This window comes from Mustela nivalis (genome assembly GCF_964662115.1).
Source record: "Mustela nivalis genome assembly, chromosome: X".
NCBI classification, from domain to species: Eukaryota; Metazoa; Chordata; class Mammalia; order Carnivora; family Mustelidae; genus Mustela; species Mustela nivalis.
The window spans coordinates 118,043,823-118,058,655 of NC_139040.1; the positions used below are offsets into that span (position 1 = coordinate 118,043,823).

A 14,833-nucleotide genomic window follows, 5' to 3' on the forward strand; every position below is an offset into this window, starting at 1 on the left:
TTGCATTGTATAATGTGACACATTTTCACTTGATTCTGGGGAGCTTATTGGAGTTGCTGGAGTGGGTATTCTTGGGACAGCTGATGATGTGTACATGAATATAATTAGGAAATTTACTGCGGAAGTAGTGAAGAACAGCGTCAGCATCATCATATACAGCCTTCACAGTTGATGTTTGTGAAATGTCATCTACTTTTCTTTTTCTGGTAAGAAACTATTCATGCTGCTAAAGACAGGATCTCATTTCTACTTATTTCCCAGAAGGGGCGTGTGTCTCCATGTGTAGCTATAAATGATGATGGATAACAGATACTTTTGACAGAAGATGAGAAATCATCTATATATATAATTTTTATGGAAGGAGAAGGTTTGCCCTGGTTTTAGCCTGGTGCTGTTGTGTGCATGCACTCTATCTAATTGCCCCATTAGGAAAGGTAGCAGGACTGGTTTTCAGAAGACTTCAGTAGTAGAAAAGGAAGAGCACGGAAGAGGAACAGTCTGGCTAGCATGGCTAACGTCGAATAGCTCAGTTTGTGGAGCTCTCATTAGGTGCTGGGCACAGGGAAGCTGCCCGTGATCTTCCCTTTAACCCTCATTGTGAGTAAGATAGGGACTACTTTTATCATCATTGTTTAGAAGAGGGGTCTGAAAGCAGTTGCTGTGGGCACTTGCCCTTGTGCCTTCTTCCAGTAACCCTCTGCAGAGAATTCTGTGGCATATTGGTGATGAATATGTGCCAGGTTCCAGGGTGGGGAGATTCATTCTCATCATTCAACCTTAATGTCAAAGTGCTCCGCTCTTTGTGACTGAACTTCACACAGTTCCACACTTAAACAAACAAATAAACAAAAAGCCCAACTGTTCATTCTGTCTGTCGTATAATTCTTGTTTAAGAAAATCATATAGGATGGTCACCTGGGTGGCTCAGTGGGTTAAGCCTGTACCTTCAGCTCAGGTCATGATCCCGGGGTCCTGGGATGGAACCTCATGTCAGGCCTCCTGCTCAGCAAGGAGTCTGCTTCTCCTCCCTCTGCTCATCCCCTACCCATGCCCATGCACTCTCTCACTGTGTCATAAATAAAATATTATTTTAAAAAGAATCATTTAGGGATCATTTGAGTCATTCAGTAATACTCTTATCATGTCTGCATTTTTCTGGAAAATGTGATTCATTTAGCTATTTTAAAGGAAACTTCTAGGAATTTAGTGAGTATATTTTATAAAAACGTAACAACTGCATAAGTTTGTATACATTCTTATGTCGTTCCCCCTGTTTCTCCACTTCTTTCTTTTCAAAGATATTTTAGTATCTGTATACATTTTTAAAAATTTATTTTGATACTTGGATATCTGTACCTTCATACTAGTAAGTCAGTAGCTATTGAACATAAAAGATAGTTCCAGCCCTGCCTCCTTCGAAAGTATAAATTATAACATCATTCTTAAAAAAGAGACATGTTGAAAGCAGTTAACTGGGTAGTAATAGTGACTTTTTCTTACGACTGAAAATAGAATTTAAACCAGTTCAGAAGGTAATGGATTGCATCAGTGGTTCTCAAAGTGAGGTCCCCAAACCAGTGACATTAGCATCACCTTGGAACTTTTTAGAACTGCAGATACCGGGGTGCCTAGGTGGCTCAGTGGCTTGGGCCACTGCCTTTGGCTCAGGTCATGATCTCAGGGTTCTGGGATCGAGCCCCACATCAGGCTCTCTGTTCAGCGGGGAGCCTGCTTCCTCCTCTCTCTCTGCCTGCCTCTGCCTACTTGTGATCTCTCTCTCTCTCTAAAAAATAAAATAAAAATCCTTAAAAGAACTGCAGATTCCCAGACCTCTCAAGCCCTACTGAATCAGAAGCTCTGGAGGTGGAGCCCAGCAATTTGTTTTTCACAAGCCTTCTAGGGGATTCTTCTGTGTGCTAAAGCTTGAGAATCACTGGATTAGTGTTTGCCCCGAAATTCTCAGGTGAATTATTAAGCTATGGGGAGAAGTGGTATCTTTAGAAGACACAAATTGCAGTGGAAGCCACCCAGTTCTGCTATTATCAGAGACTGAAAATGGAATTAATGGCCACCAAAGGAGCTCTATAACCCTTGATTCCCCTGAGGTTAGCTCCTCCCTAGGTATTTGTTTCTAAAATAAATATCCCAAATAAATACCAGAAGCTCATGTGATAGCCAAAGAAAACTCAGTAACCAAAAGAGATTAAAAGCAATTCAGATATTTGCTGGAGATTAGCAGATTCTAACCAGCAGCTCTTTGCCTATTCCTCTGGCTCCCAGTGTTAACACACACATACGATACCTTTCAGGAGTTTCTTGAAACCCTGTGTTCAGCTCCCAGGCAGAACTGTACCCAGAGGCAGCCTTAACAGAGCTTCTGGCTCCCCTGCCCACCTCTTATTTCCTTTTCTCTTTTGTTCCCTCTTATAGGTTTCCTTCTCTTTCCATTGTCTGATAATCAAAGCTGATTCACTTCTTAGACTCCTGAAACCCTTTTTATCTGCATTCTCTATTTGTATAACAAAAGCCCAAGAAATTCATCCAGCATGTCTGAAGGGTAGATGAAAGAAGCAAAGAGGATAACAAATAGCGTGGAGGACAGGGGGTGTTAGAGAGGAGAATGGAGTTGGGAGAAATTGGAAGGGGAGGTGAACCATGAGAGACTATGGACTCCGAAAAACAATCTGAGGGGTTTGAAGTGGCGGGGGGGGGGGTGGGAGGTTGGGGTACCGGGTGGTGGGTATTATGGAGGGCATAGATTGCATGGAGCACTGGGTGTGGTGAAAAAATAATGAATACTGTTTTTCTGAAAATAAATAAATTAATTTATAAAAAAATAATAATAATAAAAAAAAAGAGGATAAAGATAGTTCTCTTTCTGGTGGAGGAAAGGGATCAAACCCCCCATCTCTGTTGGCTCACTCCCTCTTTGCTCACAGCAAGTAGAGGATTGAATTGGGCCCCTGAGAGCTCTTTCACGTGAAATTCCATGATTTGAGATCTCGAACATGCCGTTCATACGTTATTAAATTTACTTTTGGGGGATTTTTTTTTTGTGCATTGTACACAGGTATGATTAAGCCCTGATTTTAACAGTGTAAGAGTTGATTTATTATTCTCAGACTGCCTTTAATGGATATGAATTTCATTTTGGAAAAATATCTGGTTGCCAGACAAGAATCTTCTTCAACTGTTAGTGCTATTGGTTTTCATTACAGTCCACTGCATTAAAGCAGTCATCCTGAAGTACAGGTGAATGTTGACAGGACCTACTGAGAATTGAGATTTAGTTCCGCATTGAAAGAAATTTAAATAGAAAGTTTAGTGACCCTATGGGATTGTAATTGTTTCTGAGACTTTAATTGAAAAATATAAACTAAGAATATGTGATGCTTCCTGGACAAAAACAATACCCTCATGCAAAGATGAAAAAGGTTCTAGATTCTGTCAATTGATTTACAGTTTAGACTAGGAGGATTGAAATTCAATGAGGTTTCAGGCTTTAACTATTATTTTCTAGCGTATTTTTGCATACACCATTACCTCTTCCTGGAATTTTCACCTTCCTGCCCTTCATTGATTTGAATCTGATCCTGCAGCAGAGTCTAGGAAAAATCACAGTGAATTAAGGGTCAGAGAGATAATGAGAATCCTCCCACTTAATGTGACATTGGGTGGTTCACTTGAATTTCTGAGTCTCCATTTTTTCGATCTCAAAAATAACTCCCCCTAAAAATAATAGCCACTAGTATTTAATGACCATTTATCATAATGGAAAGTTCTTCCTGTACATCAGTTTATGTTATCATAACTGTTGATCATAACATTTATCATTTATTGGCTATTTTTTTCATTCCTTCCCCCCTTTTGAACAAATAGCAGGCATACTTCTTTTTCTTTCAACTTACATTGATTTTTTTTCTCCCCAGTTTTATAAAATATAACAAAGATCTTGAGATTGTGCAACAGATACTTTACAAGGGTATGTATGTATGTACATACATACACACATATATATGATTTTTACATACTCAAATGAACTACATTCGTTCTCATTGTATGGAAACTGCTTTGTTGGAACCAAATACATCATTTGGATATTTGAGAGGAAAAAGTAAAAGCAGTAACTTGGGAGACTTGAATGAAGGCCATAGATGAGATTAATTAGGCTCTGGATTTTATTTTAATTTTTGAAGATTTTATTTATTTATTTTGAGAGGGAAGAGAGAAAAAAGTATGAGCGGGAGAAGGACAGAGGGAGAGGGAGAAGCAGACCCCCCGCTGGGCAGAGAGCCCAATGCAGAACTTGATCCCAGGACCCTGGAATCATGACCTGAGGTGAAGACAGATGGTTAACCAACTGAGCCACTCAGATGCTCCAGGCTGTGGATTTTAAATCTTGTTGTAGAGCCCTCCATAATATGGTTTTAATTTTTTTTTCTTCTTGCAAAATTGTATTATTGCCATATAATTACCATAACAGTTACCATTTGGGAGTGTAAACTTTGGTGGGTTTTAGTACATTCAAAATATTGTACAACCATCATTACTATTTAAAACTGGAACGTTTCCATCACCCCTAGAAGAAATCCTGCACTCATTAACAGCCTATCATCTCCTTCATTCCTTTTTTTATGACTGAATAATATTTCATTATATGGACATACCGTCTTTTATTTATCCATTCAATAGTGATGGACATTTGGGTTGTTTCTACTTTGTGGCTATTAAGAATAATGCTGCTATGAATATTCATGTATAGTTTCTCCTTCTCTTTTATACCTACCAGCACTTTATTGAGGAGTCTGCCCCCTGGGAACTAAGTGAGAGGAAAGGTATGTGAGCAAGGGAAGGGAAGGAAAGGAAAGGAAATAAAAGGTGATGCATCGTCAAGCTGACCAAGGCCTTGCAACTGAACACAGCTGGTGGTGCTTCGATCCCAGGCCATGTCCAGGGAGGTTACGAATCCCAGTGACTCAGAGCAGTAACTGGTAAAAAGAAGGGCAAACAGTTCATCCATTGTCGCCTTTCCTTTTCAGAGTGCATGCCACAGGGCCTTAACTACTTTGTCTTCTGGTCATGTTTCCTGGCCTCTGCAGGACTAGCCTAGTCAATGTCAAGGTGCTAGTGTTCCTTTTCAGTTGGTGCTATGTATGGGCGCTCTTCTGTTGGAGGCAGTGACAGCAGCAGCTTCTGGGGCTTACTGAGTGAGGGAACTACATGAGCCATCACTAAATTCTGCCTGAGAAGCATGACATGTGGTCCTGAGGTCCAGGGTTGGTGAGCCCATGAGGCTGAGGAGTCTAGGACGGTGCATAGTCTGGGTCCCATATACTGAGTGATCAGAAACTGCTGCTTGTTTGCTTTTGGTTGATCAGTGGACTGGTTTTCTGGATATATTGCTGTGAAACAAACTACACCAAGACTGAGCAGTTTATAATGTTGCCTTCTTTCTCAGGGTTCTGTGTGTTGCCTGGGGTTGACTGGGTGGTTTTCACTTGATATCTTTACTGAGGGCCTTTACTGGAGGGCCAAGATGGCACACTCAGAGGCTGACAGTAGGTGGCAGCTCTGCCGGTCGGAGCCTTCCCTGACACCTGCTGTTTAACTTGGCCTTCTCACAGCACAGGGTTGTGTTTTAAGAGGGTGAGTCCCCAGAGCTAACATTCTATATCCCTTTAAACTATGGGAAACAGAGGCTTCGCAAGTTTAAATAAGTGGGTCATGTCATACAGAGGCCACAAGAGTGATGTCCTTGTCCTGATGCTGTCATAGGAACGTAGGAAATAAGGAAATGTTTGTTTTAATATCCCCTCCAGGCTGGCATACTGTAGGTGCTTGTGAACTCAGCATTTATTAATTTCTTAATATCTACGGAATACTATGCTAGGCCCTCGGGGCTACGGGAAGAAATGGGATGTGGGCCTTTCCCTTAAGAAGCTTGTGGGGGGGGGCACCTGTGTGGCTCAGTGGGTTAAAGCCTCTGCCCTCGGCTCAGGTCATGTCCTGGGATCGAGCTCCACATCAGGCTCTCTGCTTGGCAGGGGGCCTGCTTCCTCCTCTCTGCCTGCTTCTCTGCCTACTTGTGATCTCTGTCAAATGAATAAATAAAAAATCTTAAAAAAAAAAAAAAGAAGCTTGTATCCGTGTGTCTGGCTGGTTTAGTTGGTAGAACATGCAATTCTCAGGGTTTAAATTCAAGTCCCACATTGGGTGTAGAGATTACTTAAAAATAAAATTAAAAAAAAGAAAGAAAGAACCTTATATCCTGATAGATGGGCTGGAAAAGGGGGACGGTATGGAGGGTAGAGTTTCCTGTGGTTGAGGACCATGAATGAGAGAGGGACCCCAATTCAAATTAAAGAGGGAAAAGAACTGAGAGAGGTAGAGCACTGATGGAAGTCAGAGGAAAGATTTGTTTTAGCCTTTGGGAGAGCATGGGGAGCAGTGGGAAAAGTTGCTTTCCTTTCTTTAGCTTTGTACTCCTTGCCCCAATTCCAGCAATATAACAGCTACATGTTACTGGTTTACATAGACATTACTCTTAAAAATGGGTGGGGTTTTTTTTGGAGTTTATTTATTTGAAGAGATCACAAGTAGACAGAGAGGCAGGCAGAAAGTGAGAGGGAATCAGGCTCCCCGCTGAGCAGAGAGCCCAATGCGGGGCTCAATCCCAGGACCCTGGGATCATGATCTGAGCCAAAGGCAGAAGCTTTAACCCACTGAGCCACCCAGGTGCCCTGAAAAAAAGGTTTAAGTGCTCTACAAATGGAGAGGTTTCGATCAGTGGGACATAATATTCATGGCCTATTCATTCAGTAAGTATTTGAGTACCATGTACAAGGTACTGGAGATTCAGAGATAAGAGCTTAGAGGGCAAGGGGCAAATGAACAAGCCCAGATCATAGCATGTGGGGTACAGGCAGGTGATCAGTCATCTCTCTGCATTCCTTCCATCCCACTTTTTGACACATTCCCCTGGGTTCTGGACATCTGCAGAGGAGCCATAGGCAGGGCTCTGTCCTCTAAAGTCAGTTTAGTCTAGAATAACAGTTCTCAAGTTGTGGACTGTGGACCAACAGCATCAGCCTCACCTGGAACTGAGTCAGTGGCTCACCCCAGGCCCACTCTGTTATAAGCTCTGGGGGTGCCATCCAGCAGTAAGAGGTCACCCCATTTACACCTGAGAGGATAACGGGAAGTTACTCCAAGCAGGAGCACATCAGTGAAGAATGAAATCTTATGCTGTTCTGTTAACATAAAATAGTTGTTACGCTTACTATCCCTGTTTCATTCTCATTTCCACGGGGTGAGTTGTCCAGAAAAAGGCCTCCATTTCAGTAGTGCACGTTACCTGCTGTTGTCCTGGGAAGCATTACTTCATCAGGAATGGGGAAGCTTGGCTCTGACATGTGTACCGCTTGTCCTTCTCCTGGGTGGGACACCTCTGGGAGGGTGTCTTTTACTTTCTCTGTCTTTGGTTCTCCTCTAGGGCTTCACCCCAGGACCATATTGGTTTTTTTTTTTTTTAAAGATTTTTATTTATTTGAGGGAGAGAGAGAGTGAGAGAGAACATGAGAGGGGAGAAGGTCAGAAGGAGAAGCAGACTCCCCATGAAGCTGGGAGCCTGATGCAGGACGTGATCCCAGGACTCCGGGATCATGACCTGAGCTGAAGGCAGTCACCCAACCAACTGAGCCACCCAGGTGCCCGACCGTATTGTTTTTTAATTAAACTTTCTATTTTGAGGTCATTGTAGATTCACATGTACTTATAAGTGATACTATAGAAAGATCCCATGTACCCTTTACCCAATTTCCCCCAACAGTACTAGCTTGCAGCACTAACTGTCCCAGCCAGAGTGGTGATACTGATACAGTCAAGATAGAGGACATTTCCATTACCACAATGATCCTTCATGATGCCCCCCCCCCTTTTTTTAAGATTTATTTATTTACTTGACAGAGAGAGATCACAAGCAGGCAGAGAGAGAGGAGGAAGCAGGCACCCTGCTGAGCAGAGAGCCGGATGCGGGGCTCGATCCCAGGACTCTAAGATCATGACCTGAGCCGAAGGCAGCGGCTTAACCCACTGAGCCACCCAGGCGCCCCCATGATACCCTTTTATAGCCACCCACTTCCCTTCTGCCCCTCTTCCCTACCCCCTGACAAGCACAGATCTATTCTCCATCTCTTCTCATGGAGTTCAAACATAAAATTGGGTCTCTGGTTTAATAAAAGAGAGACAAAGGTATGCATACAGTATGAGGTAAAATGAAAAAAGGATGATTGGTTGGGTAGGAAAATTAAATACTTGAGGATTTCAGGCCATACAGAAAGAAGGCTAACTTTAGGAACAAAATTGAGCATTAACCCTTTAAGTATACTGGAAGTCTCTTGGTATTGTTAATGTTCATGTATTAATCATGGTCTACCTCTATTCCTCTGGCTGTGTTGCACTCGTGGTAATTAACTGGTTAAGTCCATGGCCCATAACAAATAGGGGTGGTCTGGTTTGTGCCCTACCCTGGGATAAGCCCAGTGCTTCTCAGCAGGGGCTCCTGGAGGATCATGGAAAGTCACAAGATGGAAGTTGGAGATATGAGTTAATTATTTGACTTCTTTTCAAATGGATATTTTAGAAACAGTTGCCTGACTCTTCTTGTAATCAGGAGAGGCCAACACTGTGTTGAGGAATGAGGCCCTGCTTTAGCCTTACTCACCCAGCAAAACTCAACCTCGAGTGAACTATGACATCTTCCTTATCCACACGTGTCCCAGAGCACCTACATGTGAAGGAAGAGAACCACAAGAGGGAGCTGCCGGACTTCTCTTTCTCTTCCACTGCTATCCAGTAAGGTAGCCAGCCACCAGCCTCATGTGACTAGTGGGTGTCTGAAATGTGGCCAGTGTGCTGAGGAGCTGAACTTTTAATGCATTTAATTTTTAAAGTTTATTTATTTATTTTAGTGATCTCTACACCCAGTGTGAGGCTCGAACTCACAATCCGTGCAATCAGGAGTCACATGCTCTTCCGACTGAGCCAGCCAGGCTCCCCTAATTCCATTTAATTTTTATTATTTTCAACTGAAGTAGCGCACATGGCTCGTGGCTGTGTGTGACAGTACAGGCACTCCAGGTTACCCAGGTTGGACTGTTTGAGTTGCTTCGCCCTCCTTAGTGAGGCCAAAGCAGAATTGCTTTTTGTGGTTGTTCCCAGTATTCTCTGGCTAACCCCCTTTCCCACCCAGCATCGGCCTCTCTAAAACATTTCCAAAGTATCAGTCTGAAGAGGAAGCAGAGATTTACTCTGCCTGGGTAGTGGCCATATCTGCGGCAAGCCAGCCAGTGTGAGGCTCACAGTAGTTCTTAACTTGATCCCTCGCTAACGAATTGGACTTGGACCTCTCCCCACCTTCGCAGGCTTATTCCAGGGACAAGGGTGGGATTTGTTCCTTGTGTGTGATACTGGATTACAGCTTTTTCTTCACAGGCACTAAGAACAAGCTGTTACGTTTCTTCCTTTGCAGGAGAGCAGTAATTAAGAGTGTGGATGCTGGAGTCGTGTTCTTGGGTAGGAACTGGCTTTTCCACTTTCTGATGGTGTGACTTCAGACAAGTTAATTAACCTCTTAGTGCCTTCCTTTTTGTACCTGTGAGGGTCGAAATAGTAGCTATATCATAAAGTGATTGAGCCTAGTAAATCTGAGAAGCGCATTTGATCCATAGTAACTGGGTCACCTCCTAGTGTGATGAAGCACGTGAGGACATCCCTGAGCGACAATGAAGGGAAATTATTTGTAGTTGTGACTCTTACAAGTGCCCACAAGGGGGCAGCCTAAAATCAGGCAGATCCCTGGAACAGAGCAACTTGTGTTTATAAAGCATGTGGGTAATGTGGCCAGTTCCAAATGTGCTTAGCCCTTTTCCCTCAGTTTTTTTTCTTCTGTTTGAAGAACACTTTCATTGGTTGTCAGGCTGTACCTCAGGTAGAGGGCTGGCCCATTAATATCTGAAGGGTGGCATGGGCAATACAGAGTAAGGTTCTGGTCCTGCTGGGATGGACAGGTTGCTAGGGGTGCTGACAGAAGCCAGCATCTGTCCAGAGAAGCTAAGCTTCTCTTTGTAACTTTTCACAGAGTAAATTCTAATTAATCAAATTCTTGAGGTAGACACTAGAGCCTGAAGGTGTTTTAGAGAAAAGAAAAACCGGGTTTTGTCTCCCTTCCACCAACTGCATGCTTGCCTTTGAGCATTGTGTGTTCACCTGAGGGGCAGTGCCAGGAGCTGGGGTGACCTAGACATACATAAGCCACCTTTGCCTCCATAGCCTCTCTCTCCTCCTAGGGAGACTGAATCAGAGAACTGTGCAGCCAAGCAGAATGAAATTAATCTTCTGCTTACCGTATGGGAACCACAGAGCATCATGAGTTCTGGGGAACTGTGGGGTCTTGAAGGTGGGTGTGGTTTAAATAGGTGTTGGGGTGTGGGAGAAGGGGTATTTTGAGCTGGAAGGTGTGTGGAAGAAACACACCTGATGTCAAGTTGGGAAGAGTTTGGGATCTCTTTGGGGTCAGACTCTAGGGAGCCAGGACTGAGCTAAGAAGTTGGGCCTTCAAATTCTTGATGATGTTTATGTTGGTAGTATTGTGGTTAAGAGTTAACTAAAACAGGACGCCTGGGTGGCTCAGTTGGTTAAGCAGCTGCCTTCAGCTCAGGTCATGATCCCAGCGTCCTGGGATCAAGTCCCACATCGGGCTCCTTGCTCAGCAGGGAGCCTGCTTCTCCCTCTGCCTCTGCCTGCCAATCTGTCTGCCTGTGCTCGCTCTCTCCCCTTCTCTCTCTGATAAATAAAATCTTAAAAAAAAAAGAGTTAACTAAAACAAATATGGGTAATGGCTTTTACAGTCCACGTTGATTCTTTAGTACTTCTCTCTTGAACTTTAATATTCCTGATATGTAATCCAGACTTCCAAAATCAGATGCCCATGGGGAGTTGTGACAATCCAGTGTTTACCACATCCATCCTTATCTGCATTCCTGCTGCCTATACCAAGTCCAAGTCTCTGGTCTTTCTCCTGCACAGTTACAGGAACCTTCCCCAAAGGGGTGCAGGTAACTGTGGCAGTAGGGCACACAAAGAGGTCAACATGTGATGCTACCAGAAAGGAGGGCCCAGGGACTATGAAAGTGAGTCTGGTCGTACTAATACAGAAGCTGATTTCTCCTAGATGTTGTGCTGGAACACTATATAAGTAAGTAATGCTAATGAATGATTGATTCTGACTGAGTGCAGTAAATTATTTGTAATCCTAAAATGACCATGAAGATCATTTGATCTTTGATTTAGAAAGCCCTTCATGATCCTAGAAGATGGGTGGAGATGTGGAGTTCCTGGGATGTTTCCTAGACACTTTGTGGTGGGGGGAGCTGCCATCTGTTCCGTTTTATTTGTTGTAGATATTTAAATGACAAACAGGAATATATTATCTTTCTTCTTCTTGATTCTAAAATACTAAGATTGACATTGGAGCAAATTTAGCAGAACCAAAATCAAACTTGAGTGTTGCGTTTCTCAGTACTTACCCAAGGAGTTTGTACATGTTGCTTAGCAGTTGGCTCCCTTCAGAAAGTAGAATGTTCATTGTCTGTGTAATAATTGTGTCCACTTTTGTGCTTCTCCTCTCCCCTGGGAACAAGGCTTGGGGAGACATGGTGGGCTTTTCTGCACCCTCCCAGGCCTCCCTGGCACTTTCTGACTCTAGGTCCAGTCTTGGGGACAGAGGGAAAGGGCATGGCTCTCCAGGATTGGCATTGGGGTCACAACAGCACAGCTTGGTGGGTGAGTGTGGAAGTTGTGGTTGGCACCCCTCAGCTCTCAGGGCCTGGCTGCTGACGTGCACACGTGTGCGTGTGTGCGTGTGTGTGTGTGTGTGTGTGTGTGGTGGGGAATGGTTAATTAGGGTTCTGTGGGTAAAATGGTGGCTATGGATGATGTATGTTGTGTGGCCAGACCCAGGGTGCGGGACCAGTGGCCCCTGGCACTCAGTAGGTAGGGAAAGAGAGAAGAGTTTTGTTTTGTTTTGTTTTTTTAAGATTTTATTTATTTGACAGAGACACAGCGAGAGAGACCACAACCAGGGGGAATGGGAGAGGGAGAAACAGCCTCCCCACCGAGCAGAGAGCCTGATGCAGCACTCGATCCCAGGACCCTGGGATCATGACCCAGACTGAAGGCAGACGCTTGTGCCCCGGGGAAGAACTATTTTATCATGTTTTATTTTTTATAGGCATGGATGGATTTTTAAGATCTGATGAGAGACAAAGACTAGCTAAAGAAAGACGAGAAGAAAGAGAAAAATGTCTTGGTAAGTTCTGCCCTTTGGCTGTTTAGGTCCAAGGGAGTAGAGATGTGGTGGTGTCTTTTCTGAAAATCCTTAGAAATTGATGACTGGATGGAAAGAGAGCTAGAATAATTGCTAGATGAACATGGAGCACTGGGGAGCAAATCGACACTTTGGCATGTTCACAATTGTTATTTAATTCTCAGAATAGTTCATTTACTCACTTAGCAAGCATGGAACCTCTGCTATGTTCTAGATACTCTGCTAAGGGCTCTAGGTAAGATGGTGAATAACAAGAAACTGCTGCCATCTCCTCACTGCCCCCACCTCCTCAGGCAACCACTACGTGCACTCACACAGGCTCTTTCCAGGGCATCTAGAAGGGCCAACCTCAGAACTGAGAAAATTAGCAATTAAGACATTTTCTCTTTTAGGACGGGAAACCCAGTTGAGAAAGGCTTTCTTAGCTCTTGCAAACTGTAGATGGATAAGTATGATGTGTTCCTCACAGGATACTGTGATGTAGGTAAATCGTGGTTTCCCCTCTGAATTGACACAAGTGAGTTTTCAGGTTCTTCTTGACTGCCCACTGCCAGTTGGTTCACACGCTGTTTTACAGGTAACCCTTCCCTGACACCACCAGGTAGATGGTCCTTAGGAAATGTCTTGAGGGGAATATCATGAGTTTGTGCCCTTGCAATGGTACGTGTACAGTCATTGTGATTTTCACTGGCTCTACTCTTTGAACTCATTGGCCAGCCTAGGGTATGGCTTAGCCATTGTGGTGGCTCTGACTCAGCGATAGCAAGAGCAATTGTGTGCCGTGCGCTTTCCATGCATGGCCTCATTTAATCTTTACCACACTGTGAGTTTGCAGACGTGAGGGTCCCCGCCTCACAGCAGAGGAAATCCAGGCAGAGAGATGATGTGGTTCGCATGGCCAGCATCACCCAGGCGGTGGCAGAGATGCCAGAGCCCTTCATCTCAGTCTCTGTGGCCTAGAATCCCACTGGGCTTTTCTGTCTCGCTCTTGTTTCTGCATTTTGGCTAACCCAAATCGCATGGGGTGCTCTGGTAATGATACCTCTCTTCTGCTTTCCTTCCCCTAGCTGCCCGGGAGCAGCAGATCCTGGAGAAACAGAAAAGAGCAAAGCTCCAGTATGAAAAGCAAATTGAAGAGCGATGGCGGAAACTGGAAGAGCAGCGGCAGCGGGAGGACCAGAAGAGGGCAGCTGTGGAGGAGAAGAGGAAGCAGAAGCTCCGGGAGGAGGAGGTAAGCTTCCAGGACCTTCAAGCCATTGCAGCAGCTTCCACACGGCCTGGTGCTCAAGGGCCACTGAGTGGCCTGCGCAGGTCTGGGATGTGAGAGAATTTACTATTGAGCCTTCTCCCTGGTGCCTCAACCTGCCTTCTCTCGGCAGCAAGACGCAGTCTATTGAAAGCAGCCCTGGACTAAGAATGAAGAGACTTAACCATTCAACTCAGGTGTTAATTTGCTCTGGGAGCTTGAACAAGCCATTTGGCCTGCCTGGGTATGTGCTTGATTTGTTTATCTCTGAAGTGAGGGGTTGAACTTGGCAGTCTCCAGGGCCTGTTCCAGACCTAACCCTCTCTGACTTTGAGACTCAGAGAGGCTGGTGGATAGAGGCCTGGTGACGTAGCCTGCGTGAAGGGCTGGGGAAAGGGATGTGGGGGCAGAGGGTATCTTGGCCCTCTTACTCACAGCAAACAGTCTGCTTTCAAATACAAACATGCTAGTATATTTAAATTTTAATGCAGTTCCTTGCTTTAATCATCCTTTCTCTACAGTTACCTTTTAAAAAAGAAACAGAATGTTATTACCACTGCAGAGTCCTTTATTACTAAACTTTGAAAATATATTTAGAAAAAATATTTGGGTATAGATTTTCTTAACAAATATATTTTAAGGATGTAATCATAGCCTTGTATCAGGTGATGATCATTTTTTATTCATAAGGTATAATGACTCATCATTTAGGATAAATAGTATAGACGTTTATTCATCACCAGCTCCATAGGATTCAGAGACATTTGTATAGATTTGGTATCTTTTCACATATCTGTATGGTTTATAACTATACATCTTTCACCCCTTCCTCTTTTTTAAATGAAAAAAAAACACGAATATGTGCACATGTGTGCACACGTGAGCACACACACACACAATTAGACCCATCTTTATCCACAAAGCACTCGTTTAAATGGTCATTGCTTTGTTCCTCTTGGCAAATGAAAGTCATTTCAAGGGTCTTAGCCCCAATTCACCATTGCTGGCTATAGCCTGACAACTCCATGGATTCATCTGCTCTCTCTGCAAATCCCAGCTCTACTCCTGGGCAGTTGGTAGCCAGGAACAAATCACCTAGCTCCTCATAACCGTCTAACTCAGTCTCTTCAGTCCAAAACGGAGGTGGTCACAAGGATGAAAGGAAGTGACTTCTGTAAAAGTTCAGGAAAACACCTTGCACA

At 43.9% G+C, this 14,833-nt stretch overlaps 1 protein-coding gene across 22 annotated transcripts in view; it reads left to right on the top strand.

The window, feature by feature from the left end:
• MAP7D2 (MAP7 domain containing 2) overlaps positions 1-14,833 on the top strand; it is a 97,781-nt gene that overhangs the window by 41,315 nt on the left and 41,633 nt on the right. For all 22 annotated transcript variants that reach the window (XM_082718306.1, XM_082718313.1, XM_082718312.1 and 19 more), the window contains 2 exons: positions 12,290-12,367; positions 13,453-13,616. In XM_082718306.1, coding sequence (XP_082574432.1) covers positions 12,290-12,367; positions 13,453-13,616 — 242 coding nt within the window. The remainder of the gene's footprint in view (positions 1-12,289; positions 12,368-13,452; positions 13,617-14,833) is intronic.